The sequence below is a fragment of the Otolemur garnettii genome, unplaced genomic scaffold (genome assembly GCF_000181295.1).
Source record: "Otolemur garnettii isolate 467f Iridium unplaced genomic scaffold, OtoGar3 scaffold00050, whole genome shotgun sequence".
In the NCBI taxonomy this organism is placed as follows: Eukaryota; Metazoa; Chordata; class Mammalia; order Primates; family Galagidae; genus Otolemur; species Otolemur garnettii.
Genome location: NW_003852445.1, coordinates 9,904,503 through 9,922,853, shown reverse-complemented (window position 1 = coordinate 9,922,853; position 18,351 = coordinate 9,904,503). Strand labels below are relative to the sequence as shown.

Genomic DNA, 18,351 nt, shown 5'->3' with positions numbered 1-18,351 from the left:
TAGTTTATGAAGAAGAGGTTGATTTGGCTCACAGTTCTGGAGGCTGTACAAGAAGCAAAATACTATATCTGCTTAGGGTGGAAGGTGAAGGAGAGCCAGTGTGGACAGAGATCACATGTAAAAAAAGAAAGAGGGAAAGAGGAGAGGTACCAGGCTCTTTTCAACAACCAGATCATTACCACGGGGGCACCAGGCCCTTTCATGTGGGATCTGCCTCCATGACCCAAATACCTCCCAGTAGGCCCCACCTCCAACATTAGGAATCAGATTCCACCATGACATTTAGAGGGTCAAATATCCAAACCATAACAGTTCGCTTATCAAACAAGTGAGTCTCCATTCAGGTGGAGCAGAAGACTGAGCAAGAACAAAACTAGATTCCCAGAACCAAAAGATAAGGCATTCATTTATGTCAACTCAGCTTAAGGATGCCATGAAGACTAGCTGTCTTAAAGGACTGAGAGACAAAAGAAAGGCTTTGAAAAGGTATGAGAAGGAAGGGGGAGGAAAGAACGGGTAAAATCACACCTAACGGGTACAAGGTACATTACAGGGTGATGGGCACATTTATAACTTTGACTCAAACTGTACAAAAACAATTCATGTGGCCAAAACATTTGTATCCCCATACTATTCTGAAATTTTTTTAAAAAAGGTATCAGATACCTTTAAAAGTACAGATTGTTAGAAAAGATATTCAGATACTTTTTCAGAGTATGGTCAGATTTGGGGTGTTCAGGGTTTTTCACAATCATTTTACTGCCCATTCACACATTCACTAACTTATAAGGGAAAGACCTAATATTTACATCATTCTTATATTTATGACACAGTGGGACAGTATTAGCCAAAAATGAATTTGTAGCTAATCCTAAAATTACATTGATCAGTGCTATTCCAGACTGTTATCTTTTAAGATCCAAAAATAGGGCCAGGCGCAGAGGCTCGTCTGTAATCCTAGCACTGTGGAGGCTGATATGGGTGGATTGCTTGAGCTCCCGAGTTTGAGACCAGCCTGAGGCAGGAGCAAGACTCTGTCTCTAAAAATATAGCCAGGTGTTGTGGTGGGTGCCTGTAGTCCCAGCTACTCAGGAAACTGAAGCAAGAGAATCACTTGAGCCCAAGAATTTGATGTTGCTGTGAGCTATGACACCATAGCATTCTACCAAGGGCGACAAAGTTAAGACTGTCTAAAACAAAAAGAAAAAAAAAGATCCAGAAATGACTGAACTCATTTATAAAATACATAACACTGAACCTGATAACGGAAATATTCAGTTTATTAGAGCTCTAAATTCATGAAGTACCTCACAATTAAAGCCTGATAGTAACAATGTGAATTTTGTCCAATAAAGTAATATAAAATAATTAATTTACTTAATATGAAAATAATTAAGTATATTTTTAAAAAGTTGGCTCTGTAAGAATGTAAAAAAGAACCAGACTCCTTTTGTACAAAGCTATGATTTTTTTGTTGGTTATTTTGGTGCTTTGGAACACTTATTGATTTGATTTTAGTTCCTTCTCTTTATGATACTTGGTAAAAGTATAGAATGGCACTTTAAAAAAGCAAATTAAAACTCACTTGGCTTAAGCAATTTCAACCCCAAGAATACACTAATCACTAAAAGAATACCTGCTGTTGTAGATTATACCTAAAGAATCAGAAAGGCAGATGTGGTGAACTCCAGCCAGAGAAGGAAGAGGACTGCCACTGGAGGTGGTGGAGACCTGTGACCAAGGCTCAATTCAGGTCACCGGAGTATATAGCCCTACAGGTTTACCCTGCTGCCCAAGATTTAATCTTCTAACCAGAGTGATGCAAAAAATATAAGTGATGATGGTTTTGCAAAAGGATTAGCTAAAAAAAAAAAAAACCCTGAAATTTATGTAAACTCTTATACATTAAATTTTTTTTGATTTATAAAAATTTGATATTTATATTCGGGTACACATGTAACAGTACAGTACAAGTATTACCAGTATGTATAAGAAAAACAAATTTGCTCAATCATGTAGATAAACCCAACAACTGACCTCAATACCAATATATTTTAGAGGCATGGAGTAATGAGTGACCTGGGATAATTTTCAGAAGGACTTATTGATAAGAATAATATTATGTAACCATGGTGAAGTACTAAGTGGAGCTCTGGAGTGATCTTTTCTAAATAAATTAAAGTCAAGTGTTTTATTCTAAATATAGTTCTGATCAGAATCAGATCTTTAGATCTATAAAACCAAAGGAAAGCAATGTTCTAGTCTCAATCTATTGTATTTCTGGCAGGAAGAAATCATTTAATCACTGGCAAGTTAGCATTTTATTGACATCATCAACATCTTTAACAATGAAAACAACACACTTTATTGTAAATAAGGAATAAGGAAGGTTCCCTAGGAATTTCTGAGAAGCAACTGAGGAACACAAACCCATGCAATTTTGTATCTAGCACAGAATGTATTACACTCATACAGTTTATAAATAATTTCCAGTCTGGCCTAACCAACAATCTTGGGGAATATTGTCTGTTGCTAAATATAGACAGAAACTCCCTTCCAATCCAGCAAGCATTCTAGCCCCATTTCAAAAGCAGACATCAGAGCCTGTCTGTGACGGTAAGAGAGGGCAAGAGCAGAGTACAAATGAGCCTTTGAACTCATAATTCAAGTTCTCCCTGAGTGAGTTCCTTGATTCTGTTCATGCAATGATCAACAGCATTAATAAGTAAAGGGATCCAGCTATCTTCTGGCTGAGGGGTCACATGGCTTGCTCTGTGAAAGGAATAGGAAAAGAGAGTTAAAATTATTATAGTGTCAAAGGAAAACTTACTTTTAAGAGGGACCATAGAGGGAACTACAGTTAAAAAAAAAAAAATCTGGAAAGCAGATTTTCACTACAAAAAAAAAAAAGCAAACTTCTTTGCAGAAACTTAGCTGCTCTACAGTTGAAGCTGTGGGAGGGGGAATCCACACATGCTGTTTCCCATTCCTTAAAATTGGGGTTTGGGAGTTGAGAATAGCTGGACAGAAACTCAGTTTTATTCTCAAAAAGCTATCAGGGGAGAAGTCCTCATACTTACTTTGTAATTTCAAGTGCCTTCTTTAAAACAGATACAAGTTTCGCAGACTAGAAGAGAAACAAAGAAGTTACTGACCCTGAGCCCTACCATAAAAAGGAACAGAGAGCTCAAATATTTTAAAAGACCAAAGTAATAAAAAAAAAAACTTAAAAAAAAAACTTGAAGAAAATATACAAAAACAAAACATTAATTACATTAGGGTAGCAGGATTATGGATTCTTGTTAGCAAAATCTTTTTAATACTATTGCTATAACATTGTTATAAATTTTTTAAAATAAAAAAATATATATATATTTGGTAGAGACAGAGTCTCACTTTATCACCCTCAGTAGAGTGCCATGGCATCACATAGCTCACAGCAACCTCCAACCTCTGGGCCCAGGCGATTATCTTGCCTTAGCCTCCTGAGTAGCTGGGACTACAATGCCCGGCTATTTTTGTTGTTGTTATTGCAATATGGCCAGGGCTGGGTTTGAACCGGGCCAATATATGGGGCCAGCACCCTACTCACTGAGCCACAGGCACTGCCTAAATTTAAAATATTTTTAATTAAATAATGAAAGAGCAGGCTTGGCGCCTGTGGCTTAAGTGGCTAAGGCGCCAGCCACATACGCCTGAGCTGGTGGGTTTGAATCCAGCCGGGGCCTGCCAAACAACAGCAATCCAAAACTAGCCAGGCGTTGTGGCGGGCACCTGTGATCCCAGCTACTTGGGAGTCTCAGGAGTTGGAGATTGCTGTGAGCTGTGAGGCCATGGCACCCTACCCAGGGCGACAGCTTGAGGCTCTGTCTCAAAAAAAAAAAAAAAAAGAAAAGAAAAGAAAAAGCAGTACTCACTTCAGCATCACATATACTAAACTTGGACAGATACAGAGAAGATTAGCATGGCCCCTGCCCAAGGATGACATGCAAATTCGTGAAGCACTCCATATTTAAAAAAAAAAAAATGAAAGAGCAGGCCAGGCGAAGTGGCTCATGCCTGTAATCCTAGCATTCTGGAAGGTTGAGGTACATGGATCATCTGAATTCACAGGTTCGAGACCAGCCTGAGCAAGAGTGAGACCCCCTCCAACCATCTCTAAAAATAGCCAGGTGTTGTTGTGGGTGCCTGTAGTCCCTGCTACTCAGGAGGCTGAGGCAAGAGAATTGCTTGAGCCCAAGAGTTAGAGGTTGCTGTGAGCCACAGCACTCTATTGAGGGCGACAAAGTGAGACTTTGTCTAAATAAATATATAAATAAAACAAAGCAGAAAAACAAGGAACCTGGATTTGTCCCAACTGCTGACAGCTCATAATATAAAGTTGAAATGACTAATGTTCCTTTTTTAAAAACCATATAAAGCTGTAGTCCCCAATTTCCATTTGTGGCCTTTTAGGAACTGGACCACAGCAGGTGAGCTGCAGGTGAGCAAGTGAAGGTTCATCAGTGTTTACAGCCATTCCCCACTGTTCATATCATTGCCTGAGCTTCACCTCCTGTTAGTCTACCCTACCCTACCCCCGTCCATGGAAAAATTGTCTTCCATGAAACTGGCCCCTGGTGCCAAAAATGTTGGGGACCACTGATGTGAAATATTTTAAGAATATCAATATTAAGATAATATGGTTTGGGTGTGCTGACTCATGCCTGTAATCCTAGCACCCTGCGAAGCCAAGGCAACAGAGGATCACCTGAGCACAGTAGTTCGAGACCACCCTAAGCCAAGAGTGAGACCCAGTCTCTAAGAATAGACAAAAATCTACCAGGCCCTGTAGTAAGTGCCTGTAGTCCTAGCTACTTGGGAGGCTAATGCAGGAAGATCACTTGAGCCCAGGAGTTTGAGATATGCATAGCAGACATTTTAAAATTGTTACAGTAAATATTGTTTAAGATAGTTGACAAGATATATTGCTAAAGATGCTTATTTCTTAGGAAGTCAATTTTTATAAAGTTAATGCCAAAAAAAGCTAATGCCTAAAAGAATCCTATTCTACTTCAAGGTGTTTATACATCCTGAAAATACATGCCAGGTATGGTGGCTCATGCCTATAATCCTAGCAATCTGGGAGACTGAAATGCGTGAATTGCCTGAGCTCACAGGTTTGAGACCAGCCTAAGCCAGAGTGAGTCCCCATCCCTAAAAAAAATAGCCAGGCCTTGTGGCAGCCACCTATAAACCCAGCTACACAGGAGGCTGAAGCAAGAGAATCGCTTGAGCCCCAAAATTTGAGGTTGCTGTAAGCTATGCTGCCACAGCACTCTACCTAGGGTGACAAAGTTGAGACTCTGACTCAAAAAAAAAAGACGCTCTTCTCCAAATGCCATTTTCTAAGATCTTTGGACTTTTCTAAATGATTATCCAAGTGGTTATGAAAGATAACTACCAAAACTTAAGGCTATAATTCAATTTCAGCAAATATTTATCAAGCACAAACATATGCATTCATGTTGTACTTGCATCCAAATGTGACAAATGTACCCCATAACTTAGAGGAAATACTAGTCATTAGTGAAATTCTACCTAGTAGGTCTGTAGCTATTCCCTCAAAACCAGTACTTACATTAATTCGCACGGTTGGGTGGCACACAGGTGGATATATGCTCAGAGCCAAATCATCCACACTAAAAGCAGGAAGCAAAAATAAACATTTAAAAAAAAAAGAACAAAGCTCAACTAGGTTGTTTCCAGTACGCAACTACAGAAGTAATTATTAAGAAACTGTCCCAGAGGCTTGGCACCTGTAGCTCAGTGGTTAGGGCACCAGCCACATGCACAGGGGCTGGTAGGTTCTAACCCAGCCCGAGCCTGCTAAACAAACAAAAAAATTGCCGCGTGTTGTGTCAGGTGCTTATAGTCCCAGCTACAAAGGAGGCTGAGGCAAGACAATCACTTGAGCCCAAGAGTTTGAGGTTGCTGTGTGCTGTGACGCCACAGCACTCTACTGAGGGCAACACATAGTAAGACTCTGTCTCAAAAAAAAAAAAAAGAAACTGTCCTAGAAATGTCTAAATTGGGCAACTGGGCAACCAATACAGAATGAATTCAACCAGTATTTACTGAAACATAGCCCTTTTCACTAGGAAGCTGGGGGAAAATATTCCTTTGGTTCATAGGAAGAATAGGTTTAATTCAGTCAGAAACATGAGGGTGTGAAATTATCAGTTTAGTAACTAATAGAGGCAGGGTTTATCAATGGAACTTACAGTTCTTGGGTAAAATGGACACCCATTTTACTGGGCACCATGTTAAAATGGGCACCCTTACTAAAATGGGCACCACTTTCATCAAGTGATCAAATCTAGTACCATCAATGATGGAACAAACCTGTAACATGTGCCTCCCCAATATGAGTACAAATACTCAACTGTATGATACTCTTACCAAAAAATGTTCCCCCTGAGTATAATCATGAGAAAACAATCACACGAATCCAGATTGGGTATTCTAGATACTCTAAAGACAACTGACCTGATTTCTTTAAAAATGTCAATGTCAAAAAAGACTAAAAAGGATGTCAACTGTTGTAGATTTCAAGAGACTACAGAGACGACAACCAAATGCAATATGAGGTCTTGACAGAACTCTGGATTTATATAAGGCATTTTATAGACAAATGGAGAAATTTGAAGATTAGACATTAATATTATCTCTCAGGCTAAATCTCTTGAATGTGGTATTAAGAATGTCTTTGTTCTTAGTAGATTCATGCTGATTTACACATGTATTTAGGGGTGAAATGTCATCAATGTCTGCAACTTACTCTTGAAAGGTTTAGGAATAAATACAGAAGACAGAAATAAACCAATATAGGGAAAAAATGTGAAATGTCCACATGAAGGATGTAGGGATGTTCACTGAAGTACTTTCAACTTTCCTGTAGGTCTGAAAAGTGTCAAAATAAAAATAACGTGGGAAAAACCTTAGGGTGACAGTACAAGCTGAGATCAGAATGCTGCTACTCAGACGTTTCAAGTGAGGATCACACTTACCTGGGGCTGATTTCATCAGAAATATCCACAATGTCATCCAGCTGGGCCACCTGATCTTTCTTCCCATTCTCTGCCACTAAGATCCGGATTTTCTTCAGGCAGGCTTTGGAGGCCCTCACTAGTGCAAGGCATGGGATGATGAGCTCTTGGTCTTCCTCTGACCAGTATAAGTCCTGATTGGTTGGAGACCCCAACACATCATCCTCATCATTATGGTGGTCAGAGGTGTCCTCACTGTCATTCAAGAGGCCGCAGTAAGGGTCACATTCTTCCACAGCCTGATATATCATAATATAACATGGGAAGGCACATGTTATAGGTTTATTCTCATAATATATGTGAATGCCAAAAAAAAAAAAAAAAGTTGTGATACTTTTAACACCATGTCTTGAGTTGTCCAAAACCCTCAGCCAGCTACTTCACTAATCACTACAGAATTCAGTCACTTCATAAACCCAGATCTCACTCTGTCCAGCAATGGAATAGACAGGAGCGGTACCACACCACACATCCACCAGAACAGGAGCGGGAAGACAAAGGGTAATAGTGAGAATGGGACCTATTCACTCAGTGCTCAGGAAATTTCTCTAATGAATTTTTTTTTTTTTTGGGACAGTCGCACTGTGTCACCCTGGGTAGAGTGCCGTTGCGTCACAGCTCACAGCAACCTCCAACTCCTGGGCTTAAGCAATTTTCTTACCTCAGCCTCCCAAGTAGCTGGGACTATAGGCACCCATCACAACACTCAGATATTTTTTTGTTGTAGTTGTCATTATTGTTTGGCAGGCCCAGGTTTGGAACCCGCCAGCTCCAGTGTATGTCACTGGTGCCCCAGCTGCTGAGTTACAAGCACTGAGCCTCTGTAATCAATTATCTGCCAGTCAGGCAGTTATCTTCCCATGACCAAGAAAGACAGAGATTCCCTTACCTTCTCCATTTCTTCATGTGCATCCTTCACAAAATCCACATTCTTTGTCAGTGTTAAAAGGGCTGCAGCTTTGTTATCTACGAGCGAAAAATCAGAAGCACTAGAATTAAAGGAGAAACTCAACAATTCTCTCAAGTTGACAAAGGGCAACCACGGTGTTGACAAACCACACTGTTCCTACTGAAGGAATTGCCAAGAACAGTTGATAAAGGTGGTGGTTTAATGTAAAATTCTTCTCATTACATCCCCTGGTACTCACATAGGGGAGTTAAAAAGCTTTTCTTTATTCACCACCCAGAGAAATAAAATGGTCACATGATGTTTCTCATCACAGCTCACTGTCTTTTTTTTTTTTTTTTTTTGAGACAGAGCCTCAAGCTGTCCCCCTGGGCAGAGTGCCGTGGCATTACAGCTCACAGCAACCTCCAACTCCTGGGCTCAAGCGAGTCTCCTGCCTCAGCCTCCCAAGTAGCTGGGACCACAGGCGCCCGCCACAATGCCCGGCTATTTTTTGGTTGCAGCCGTCATCATTGTTTGGCAGGTCCGGGCTGGGGATTCGAACCCGACACCTTAGGTGTACGTGGCTGGCGCCTTAGCCGGTTGAGCTATAGGCACCGAGCCACAGCTCACTGTCTTGAGCCTAGCTCTTTTATGTCATAACTGCTTCAGTGTGTCCCATAAAACTATTATTGGGGCAGGACAAGAAAAACAAATTGTATTTGTTCAACAGAAAAAAGAGCCACAATAAGAGGGGAGCTCTGATTTTAGAAGTATTAACACCCACAATTAATGTAATAAACGACATATATTTCACTAAAGTTTTAATTTAAATTAAAATGCATACATATTATAAAGCTAGAAGCTAGACAAGAGAGGTCTCTCTGCTGTAGCCCACTTTCCACTCTTACCCACCTCTTGGTATCCGAGGCACCTGCTGGCACGCAACCCAGACACTGTTGCAGGAAATAAAGTCCTTGTTCTCAGGGCTGGGGAAAGGATCAGGAAGGATATATCAATAACCTAGGTTCCTGTCTCCGAAGTGCCTCCCTCCTGGCCATTATTCTCAGCTATCAGACACTCTGCTGTTAAAACGAGTTTCCCCTCCATGAGTCAAGGAACCCCATTAACTGCCAACCCAAACTGTAAATCACTACCTCTGAGCTGGAGTGATGGAAAGTGCTTCCACAAGCTGAGCCATGCCATCCACAATTTCCAAAGTGGTGCCTCGTACCAGCTTTCTCAGGGTGATCCCTGTGGCAAAAACCAAAGAGTAAGAAGCCTGGTCTTCTTTCAGAAATTGCCTTCTGCTTTCCTGAGTCTAAACTCTACAGAACTATGAGATAAAGTGCCCTCACATGCTTTCACTGAAATGCCAACACAAAACTCAGGTTTTAAAATATTTATATCCTGGGTGGTGCCTGCGACTCAGTGAGTAGGGCGCCAGCCCCATATACTGAGGGTGGCGGTTTCCAACCTGGCCCCAAACTGCAACAACAACAAAAATAGCCTGTGGTGGGCGCCTGTAGTCCCAGCTACTCGGGAAGCTGAGGCAAGAGAATCACCTAAGCCCAAGAGCTGGAGGTTGCTGTGAGCTGTGATGCCATAGCCTCTACCAAGGGTGAAAAAGTGAGACTCTGTCTCTAAAAAATATATATATGTATACATATATGTATATGTATGTATATATTTATATCCTCAAGCCATCGTCTTGCCCCTCCCACCATCCCTTAGTGCTGTTCTCTAGAAGATATCTGGAACAAAATCTTCCCATGACATCATATATTTATTTATTAAGGATAGCAATCCCTTAACAATTGCAGAGGCAACACGAAGTTTAAACCATTTGTGGAATAACCCTGAAGATATAGGACACACATTCCGTTACAATTATGGCACAATTATAATCAAGGCATGAATCTATATGCAGGGCTGAAAGCCACCTAACCTATGAGGGAGCTCAAAAATAGGGTGTGATATAATATGGGTGAGGGGGTGACAAAGTGAGACTCTGTCTTAAGAAAAAAAATATGGGTAAAGGAGAGCAGGATGGCCTGAGCATGAGTACAGGACTGCACTCCAGCCAGCACCTGTTCTGGTTGGAAAGACTGGAGAGAGAGGAGCCAGTGAAAATTAAAAACCTTAAATGTCAGGCAAGCCAGGGAAATGGGAAGTTTAGGAATAAAGCATCTGTATCTTAGCATAATGGCTTGTTTATGGAGGTCACTTACATTATAATATTATCCTTGAACTAGGAGGAGAAATTTACATGTTCAAATTGGAGTAAAGTAAAAGACTGAGAACATTATTAGCAAAGACCTACCCTATAAATACAACACTTATGTGGCTTACCCTGATCCTTTGGAAGTGAATAGTATACTGCAATTATTGCCTTGATAGCAGCATGGACTTTTTCACAGAACCTCTGGGTTTCCTATGAGGTGATGGACCAATTTCGGAATGAAAAAAAGATATGGATTAGATCAATGTGGTCATACTAATTTACCATGGATGACAGCAGATAACTCTAAAGCATCATCAACATTTTCTGAGTACTGGTATCAATTACGCCTTTTGCTATACTTATCGCATGCCAGGGAGGAGTTAGAAAAACACAAGACATTGGGCTGACAACTCAACAAACCAGTAAGAAACAACTGGAGAAATTTACTCTTGATACTCTATATTCCAAGATATTTTTGGTCTGCCATAAGGAAGGTATTCACCTTATCTTAGATCAGGAGTTGGCCAACTGGCCTATGGGACAAATCAGGCCTACTGCTAGTTTTTGCAAATAAAGTATTATTGGGACACAGCCATACTCATTGGTTTATATATTGTCTATAGTGTGTTCACACCACAAGAGGTGAGTTTGGTAATTGGCCTGCAAAGCCTAAAAACACATACTAACAGCTCTTTACAGAAAAAGTTAGCCAGCCCCTGAATTAGACCATGAACCAGGTCTCTCTCTCTCTCTCTCTCTGGTATCATAATCATAATATGTAACTAAAGGTAATTAGCATGGACTCAACAATGCTCAGTGTTGTCTATTTTTCTTCTAAGCGGTCAATGACTTTCTCACACTTTCTCATTTTCCTTACACTCATTTCTCTGCAAACTTCTAAGTCAGTGCTATGCAAAATGTGGTCCAGATTGGTGCCAGTCCACAAACTGTTACCAGTCTGGAATGAGATAAGTACAGTGACTGAGTGTATTTAGAAAATTTTAAGGCAACCTGACATTACTTCAACACAAAACTTTATATAATTATAAAATTTGTCAGCCCATCCATATAGATTGGAATTAAAAAACAACAAACCAACGTTTAGTAGGACTAAAGTGCTGAAAGCCTAAGAAGGCAACTGTATATATTTAAATATGTTTATACAGATATTTGAGTAAATATATTTGAATACATACTTATATATCTGTATTTTACACAAACCAAATTCTAATTTTCATCTATGAGTGAAACTACTGTCCTGAGTATGTACAGAAAATAAATTCTATGCTGCCTCATGTCTTACTGTGAGTTTTAGAAATCTTAAGCATAGGGCAGTGCCTGTGGTTCAAGGAGTAGGGCACCGGCCCCATATACTGGGGATGACGGGTTCAAGTCCAGCCCCAGCCAAAACTGCCAAAGGAGAAAAAAAAAGAAATCCTAAGCATATTTGAAAGATAGTAGTCAGCAGGTAAAAAAAAAAAAAAAGGTAGAACTACTACTTTTTCTGAAATGGACTTTTTTCAATGAATCTGTTTAAAAGTGCTCTCATAAATTCATTTTCTATTTCCTCATCACAAATCACTAAGGTATGTAGGGGGAGAGGGTTTATCATTGCAGGTATATGCAGAAAAAGTATATTTATTATATAATTTCAAAACATCTAGATAAAGAGATGGAAACTAGGGACTATGAAAATCAAATAAGGCAATGAATTTTAAAATAATCTTACTCCAAAATTAAGGATATACAGTTCTAGAAAAACAGCATACCCTTGTCACAGCAAACATGTTTACTTTCATTGTTTTTTTTTTTTTTTTTGAGACAAGAGTCTCACTTTGTGGCCCTCAGTAGAGTGCCATGGTGTCACAGCTCACAGCAACCTCCACTCTTGGACTTAGGCGATTCTCTTGCCTGAGCCTCCTGAGTAGCTGGGACTACAGGCGCCTACCACAACACATGGCTATTTTTTGTTGTTGTTGTAGTTTGGCTGGGGTCAGGTTTGAACCTGCCACCCTCAGTATATGGGGCTGGCACCCTACTCACTGAGCCACAGGCACCACCTCTATTGGTTTTATAATAAAGATTAAAAATGCATACATTCTTTATTCTAGCAATTTCACTTCTGGGAATTTTTTTTATTGATATACACAATACAAAGTCTGTATTAGGCAAATCACTACAGCACTGTTTACAATAGTTACAAATTGAAAACAGCTTACATGTTCACACAGAGTATTGGTTAAATTAAGTTTATATCCACTCTATTGAAAACAATGCACTGATTACAAAAACTGAGCCACTATACATCTGTTACTAAGGACTGATTTCCAAGCTATACTCTTAATTTTTTTTTTAATGAGAAAGGTCCAGAACAGTGTTTATGGTTGCATTTGTAAAAAGGAGCAGATATATACACATAAATGCACATGAACTTGTATGTGTACATATTACATATACATATATTATGTATGTTTTACATATATATGTACATATGTATAACATACATAATATGACATATATAATAAATTATAATATATAATATATAAGTAACCATAGTATATGCATATACATAATAGAGACTATATACGGAATGATACAAAGGGAATTGGCAAGGGAGACGAAAATGAGGAAATGCAGTGGAAAAATATAAACATTTTAACACATTTTAGAACACTGATATCTGCTGAATTCTATATTATCTACATATTACTGATTAAATATATAAAACAGTTCAATATAAAAAGAGTATTATGAAGTATAATAGAATAGGTATAGCATTGACACCTAAGGTCTATAGATAGACCTTAACTTAAATTCTACCTCCACTGCCTTTTAATATTCTGAGCCTCTGAGCCTGCCTGCTCATATGTCAGAGGGGCGTCATTATGTGAGAACACCTAACAAATAACAAAGGCTTAAAAAAAGATCAGAAGGCTCAGCGCCTGTAGCTCAGCGGCTAGGGTGCCAGCCACATACACTGGAGCTCGCTGATTTGAACCTAGCCCGGGCCTGCCAAACAACAATGACAACTACAAAAAATAGCCGGGTTTTGTGGCGGGCGCCTGTAGTTCCAGCTACTTGGGAGGCTGAGGCGAGAGAATCGCTTAAGCCCAAGAGTGGGAGGTTGCTGTGAGCTGTGACGCCATAGCACTCTACTGAGGGCGACATAGTGAGACTGTCTCAAAAAAAAAAAAAAAAAGATCAGCAAAGGAGACTACCAGGGTGAACTTCAGATTGACCCAATATTTAGAAAACCTGCCTTCTCCGTGCCAGCAAGTACACGTGGCGATTTGGTCTTCCCTACAAACATATGTAATAAGAACTATAATCTCATTTGACAGATGAGAGAAAAAAATCTCCGGGATAAGTGTAAAATGTGGAAAGAAAATAAGGATTCCTAAGGAATAGCTAGGCAGCACAAGGACTCCAGGGAAGTGAAGCCCACCTGCGGAGACGGCAGTGGAAGTTGAGAGAAGGCTGTGGTCAGAGCTGTGGCTTCGCCTGACACTTTCGCAGCTGCCTCATCTGGTGGGTGGCAGAGGAGTAGGTACCAATAAGTTAATGCCGGAAGGTAGAGGCTGCAGCTGCTGCCTGGACTTTAAAGATAACGCGTTCCCTCTCCACCCTTCCCGGTCCAGACGTCTCAAAGAGATCTCCAAATAGCAACACATTTCTATCTTAACGCCTCGGGCGCCAAGAATGGGCAAGTCAGGAAACCCGGAGAGGATGGCGCGGGGGAGGGGCAGTCACCGCCGTGGGGTGAGCTAGAGGGACCGGGTCCCAGCCAGGAGAGGCACTCACTGAGTCGTCTCCAAAACACCTGCCGATCAAACTCCTCGGTGGTCTCCCGGGCCTCGCCGACTGGTGTGGCGTGGAAGTAGCGAAAGGAAAAGGCGAGATGAGCAGAGCCACCTCCTCCACCCGAGCCCCTAGTTCCCGGCCACCGCTCCAGCCTGGCCTCTTCCCCAGCCCAGGGCCGCCCCTCCGCCGCCCGTCCCAGCAGCGTCAGCTCACCCCGCACTCGAGGCAGGAACAGTCGCAGCTCCACTGCCAAGTGCCGAAGCTGCCCCCCAGGCGGAGCCAGGCAGGGGGCCGCCGCGCTCGCCATCTCCAGCGCTAGCCAGTTCACAGATTAACGCCGACAACCGCCACGGCCCGGCAGCACAGCAGCGGCAGCTCCACTTCCGGGCCCACAGACCCGGGCTCGTTTCCGGCAACAGTCGGCCCCGCCCCGCCCCGCCCCGCCCCAAGGACCCGGCCCCGCCCCCAGAGGCCACTACGCCTCCTCTCCCTACTGAGGCCGGCCACGCAGACAAGGGTCAAACCCATAATATTTATTATTCATCATTCATTCATTTATTTGATTAGTTGAAATCACCCTTGACTAAGGAAGCAGAGAGCCCATAACCGTGTGGGAAACATAGTTGGGAACTAATATCTCAAAGGTAGTCAGTGTCAAATCCAAGTCCTCACAGGTTCCCTACCCCTAAAATTGCACCCTTGACAACTGCTGTGTTCCAGGCAGGGCACTGGGTGCTTTACACGGGGTAACTCTAAAAACACTTGGCCTCACGTATTTCCACACACACACTCAACCCCGACCCTGTGGATATCTTATATTAGGGCTTTCTCTTCACAAAGAAAATTCAACGCTTTGCCTCCTTAGAGAAGGAAGAAATCAAGACATTATTTAGAGACTTTTCTGCAGTCCTTTTTGCAGTAATCAGTAGTGGGTAATACCTCAACATTCAGGTGTCCAAGGAGCAGGAGGCCCCTGAAGCTCATCCACCAATAGAGGCCTTCTACCTGCTATTGGGGCAGGGACCTGGGCTACAGATGCAGAGGCTGGACTTCTGCCCAACTGCCAGTGATGAAACATATTCTTCAGCAGTTCAAGTGGTTTTCAACTGTACCATGAAGTTTCCAAACTTGGTAGAGTTCAGTGTCCACACACAACGAATGAGAACAGGTGTCAACAGCGTCAACCAGGTCCGTAAAGGGGATAATAAAAAAGCTAGGGGGCCATATGTCACATAAAGAAAATAGCAGGAATGCACCTGCCAGATGTACAGCAGTAGCATAAGCAGGTGAAAAGGTAGAATTTTCAAGTATTTTCCTTGATGCAGATGAGACCTGAAGCTGTGACCAAAACACCGATGCAATAAACTCCAACACAAGTAAGCCATCAAGGGGATGTTAAAACACACCAGCTGAAAAAATGAGAACAGAACCGTTTAGTTTACCACCAACCCCTTGGAGGAGTTGAGTCGTATGAACATGTTATTGGTAGCTCCTAAGAATATGTTGCTTCTTGTTTTGGTTTTACCTGTCTCATTATTTATGGTTTAATCACATTTGCTTATAACTCAGCAGTTGAGTTGCAGTTAGTTGTGTATTTGCCCATATCCTTTTTTCTGGTTCATCTGAGAGGGAGGTATCATTTGTTGAAACCCCAATAGTACCATATACACAGTGTTTAGGTTGGAATTAAATTGAATAAATTATACATTCACACATACACTCTTTTTTTGGTGGGGTTATGGAGAACTGGGCTATCAATATATATATTTTTCCTTCTCTCTGTATTTTTTGTTTGAGGTAACATGGTAAGTACTGGAATATAAATGAGAAGACTTAAGTTGCTGCTATATTCAATCAACAAATATTTATTGAGCACCCATTATGTGGCAGGTACTGTGTTGGGATCTAACGTAGGAAGACACTGGTGAACAAGTCAGAAAAGACCCATTAGAGTTTACATTCTAACAGGAAGAAAAAAGATCCCCTTCAAATAAACAAATTATAGATTGTTATTAGTTCAAAAGAAAGAATTAACTGGGTCATGAGAGGGTAACAGGGAGAGGCCAGAAGGACAGAAGTGAGTCAGTGGAAGGAAGTACATTCCAGGCCAAGGAACAAAAGAAAAAGGTGTTGTGCCCAGAGCATGATAAGCCAAGGTGAAAATTAGGGCCATCAGCTGGACACAGATCATGCTCTGCTTAAAGGATTTCAAGCTGAGAAGTGAGTGAGCTGATTAAGGTTTTAAAAAGACCACATTGGATGCTCTGTAGTAAACTGACAGGGAGGCAAGAACAGCAGTGAGAAGACCCAGACAAGAAATAATTATGACTTAGACTAGGGTGGTAGTAACAGACAGATTCAGATACGTATTGGAGGAAGATCAAGGTACAGCTTGCCAATGAAATAGACAAAGGGAAAGGGAAGGTTGAGGATACATCCTGGAGAAACTGGGTAAATGGTGGAGTCATTTACTAAAATTGGAAAGAACTGGGAGAGGCACATGTTTATGGGTAGAAATAAAATTCCTATTAGAAAGAAATAATATGAAGTTGAAGTGCTCGGCGCCTGTAGCTCAGCAGTTAGGGCACTGGCCACATACACTGGGGCTGTGGGTTCAAGCCTGGCCCAGGCCTGCTAAAAACAACAATAACAACTACAACAAAAAAATAGCCAAGTGTTGTGGCAGGCACCTGTAGTCCCAGCTACTTGGGAGGCTGAGGCAAGAGAATAGCTTAAGCCCAAGAGTTGGAGATTGCTGTGAGCTGTGAACCACAGCACTCTATCAAGGGCAACATAGTCAGATTCTGTATCAAAAAAAAAAAAAAAAAAAATAGAACATCTCATGGCAGTTAATATACAGGTACTTGAAGTACAGAGAAGAGAGCTGGGTCAGAGACACAGAATTGTGAACATGTGCCTCCCATATCCAGTATATATAAAATCCATTATTAGTGTACTATTTACCAAAACATGAATGTATGTAGGCTGTGCCTATAGCTCAGTGGGTAGGGTGCCGGCCACATGCACCAGGGCTGGTGAGTTCGAACCCAGCCCCAGCTTGCTAAAAACAACAACAACAAAATAGCCGGGCGTTGTGGCAGGCACCTGTAGTCCCAGCTACTGAGGAGGATGAGACAAGAGAATCACTTAAGCCCAAGAGTTTGAGGTTGTTGTGAGCTGTGACGCCACAGCACTCTACCAAGGGCAACAGAGTGAGACTTTGTCTCAAAAATAAAAATATGAATGAAAACATTTACAAAAAAGATTGCCTTTTGGCAAGATTCAATTTTTACTTGGTATAAATGAGTGTGCCCTAGAGACAGCCTTGTCTACATAATAGAAAACTTAACTGGACCTACTCATAGACATATGAAGAACATATTCTGGACCTGAGTCAGTGTTTGCTAGGCAGAGGTCCTCCCTACTTGGTTGTCCGTAATCCTGATTATGGTTTTAGGAGGCCTTTTAGTAGGTCTTGAACATGTTCTGAACAATGTTTTTACATCTCTTCCTAAACTTCAAATTATGACCTTGGATTTTTGTCCACTAGCCCCATTAGGTAAATAAAATAAAGAAATTGTTAGGTAAATGCTTTTCAAATCCATTTGTGTAATTTTGCTATGTATCAGGATTCTTTGCATGTTTATTTTAAAGAAATCAGTTGTAAACCTATAATAATGTATCAATGTTTTATAAGCAAGCATACTGCTAAGATGTCACTGGAAAACCCAGGTCTGATTTTTACCTAGTGTAGTTTCTACTAGGCAAACAGGCGATGACCCACTTTTCTTGTGTGTCTATTTTTTCTTTTCCTCCCTGTAAAACATCTTCCTTCTCATTATCATAACCAGTTCTGGTTTATTCAGAAATTTAAAATTTATTCTACCATAAATCCTTTATTCCACTTTTTTGTCAACAAAAAAGGATAAAAAAAACCAAAAACCTCTTCTGCTTCCTATAAACCCTCCATTCCAAAAATGTACTTTAATTGTTCACACAGAATGGTAGACAAAGGAGTTTAGGGAGCATTTCAATAGCAAATGAAACATCAGCTATTAAATATTGCCTTACAAGTAAACTAGAAAAGGTGATCTGGCCAAGCTTGGTGGCTCATGCTGAGGTAGGTAGATGGCTTGAGCTCAGGAGTTCAAGACCAGCCTGAGCAAGAGCCAGACCCTGTCTCTATTAATAGAAAAACTAGCCAGGCATTGTGGTAGGCACCTGTAGTCCCAGCTACTTGGGAGGCTGAAGCAAGAGAATTGCTGAAGCTTGAGAGTTTGAGGTAAGCCATGACACCAGGGCACTCTACCTAGGGCAACAGAGTGAGACTCTGCCTCAAAAAAAAAAAAAAA

General features: G+C 41.1%; 1 protein-coding gene and 1 non-coding gene across 2 annotated transcripts; one reads left to right on the top strand and one right to left on the bottom strand.

Moving 5' to 3' along the window:
* Positions 1–2,297: 2,297 nt before the first annotated feature.
* CCNDBP1 (cyclin D1 binding protein 1) lies at positions 2,298–14,350 on the bottom strand. Its single transcript, XM_003791761.2, has 11 exons — positions 14,213–14,350; positions 14,000–14,059; positions 13,644–13,723; positions 10,327–10,408; positions 9,132–9,228; positions 8,890–8,963; positions 7,978–8,054; positions 7,050–7,327; positions 5,621–5,681; positions 3,081–3,127; positions 2,298–2,772 (listed from the first exon to the last, which is right to left on the bottom strand). The coding sequence occupies exons 1-11, from the start codon at positions 14,304–14,306 to the stop codon at positions 2,658–2,660; spliced, it is 1,065 nt and encodes a 354-aa protein (XP_003791809.1). The 5' UTR covers positions 14,307–14,350; the 3' UTR covers positions 2,298–2,657.
* On the top strand, positions 3,910–4,016 carry LOC111725958. The gene has a single exon (XR_002773889.1). It is a non-coding gene; the product is annotated as a U6 spliceosomal RNA (small nuclear RNA).
* Positions 14,351–18,351: the final 4,001 nt, after the last annotated feature.

Excerpts from the sequence above, each read along its gene's own strand:
- CCNDBP1 (XM_003791761.2), bottom strand. The coding sequence starts at position 14,306 with ATGGCGAGCGCGGCGGCCCCCTGCCTGGCTCCGCCTGGGGGGCAGCTT. Across the intron at positions 14,060-14,212 it reads GTTCCTGCCTCGAGTGCGGG|TCGGCGAGGCCCGGGAGACC; the intron begins GTGAGCTGACGC and ends ACGCCACACCAG. Across the intron at positions 10,409-13,643 it reads TTCCACTGCCGTCTCCGCAG|GAAACCCAGAGGTTCTGTGA; the intron begins GTGGGCTTCACT and ends ATCACCTCATAG.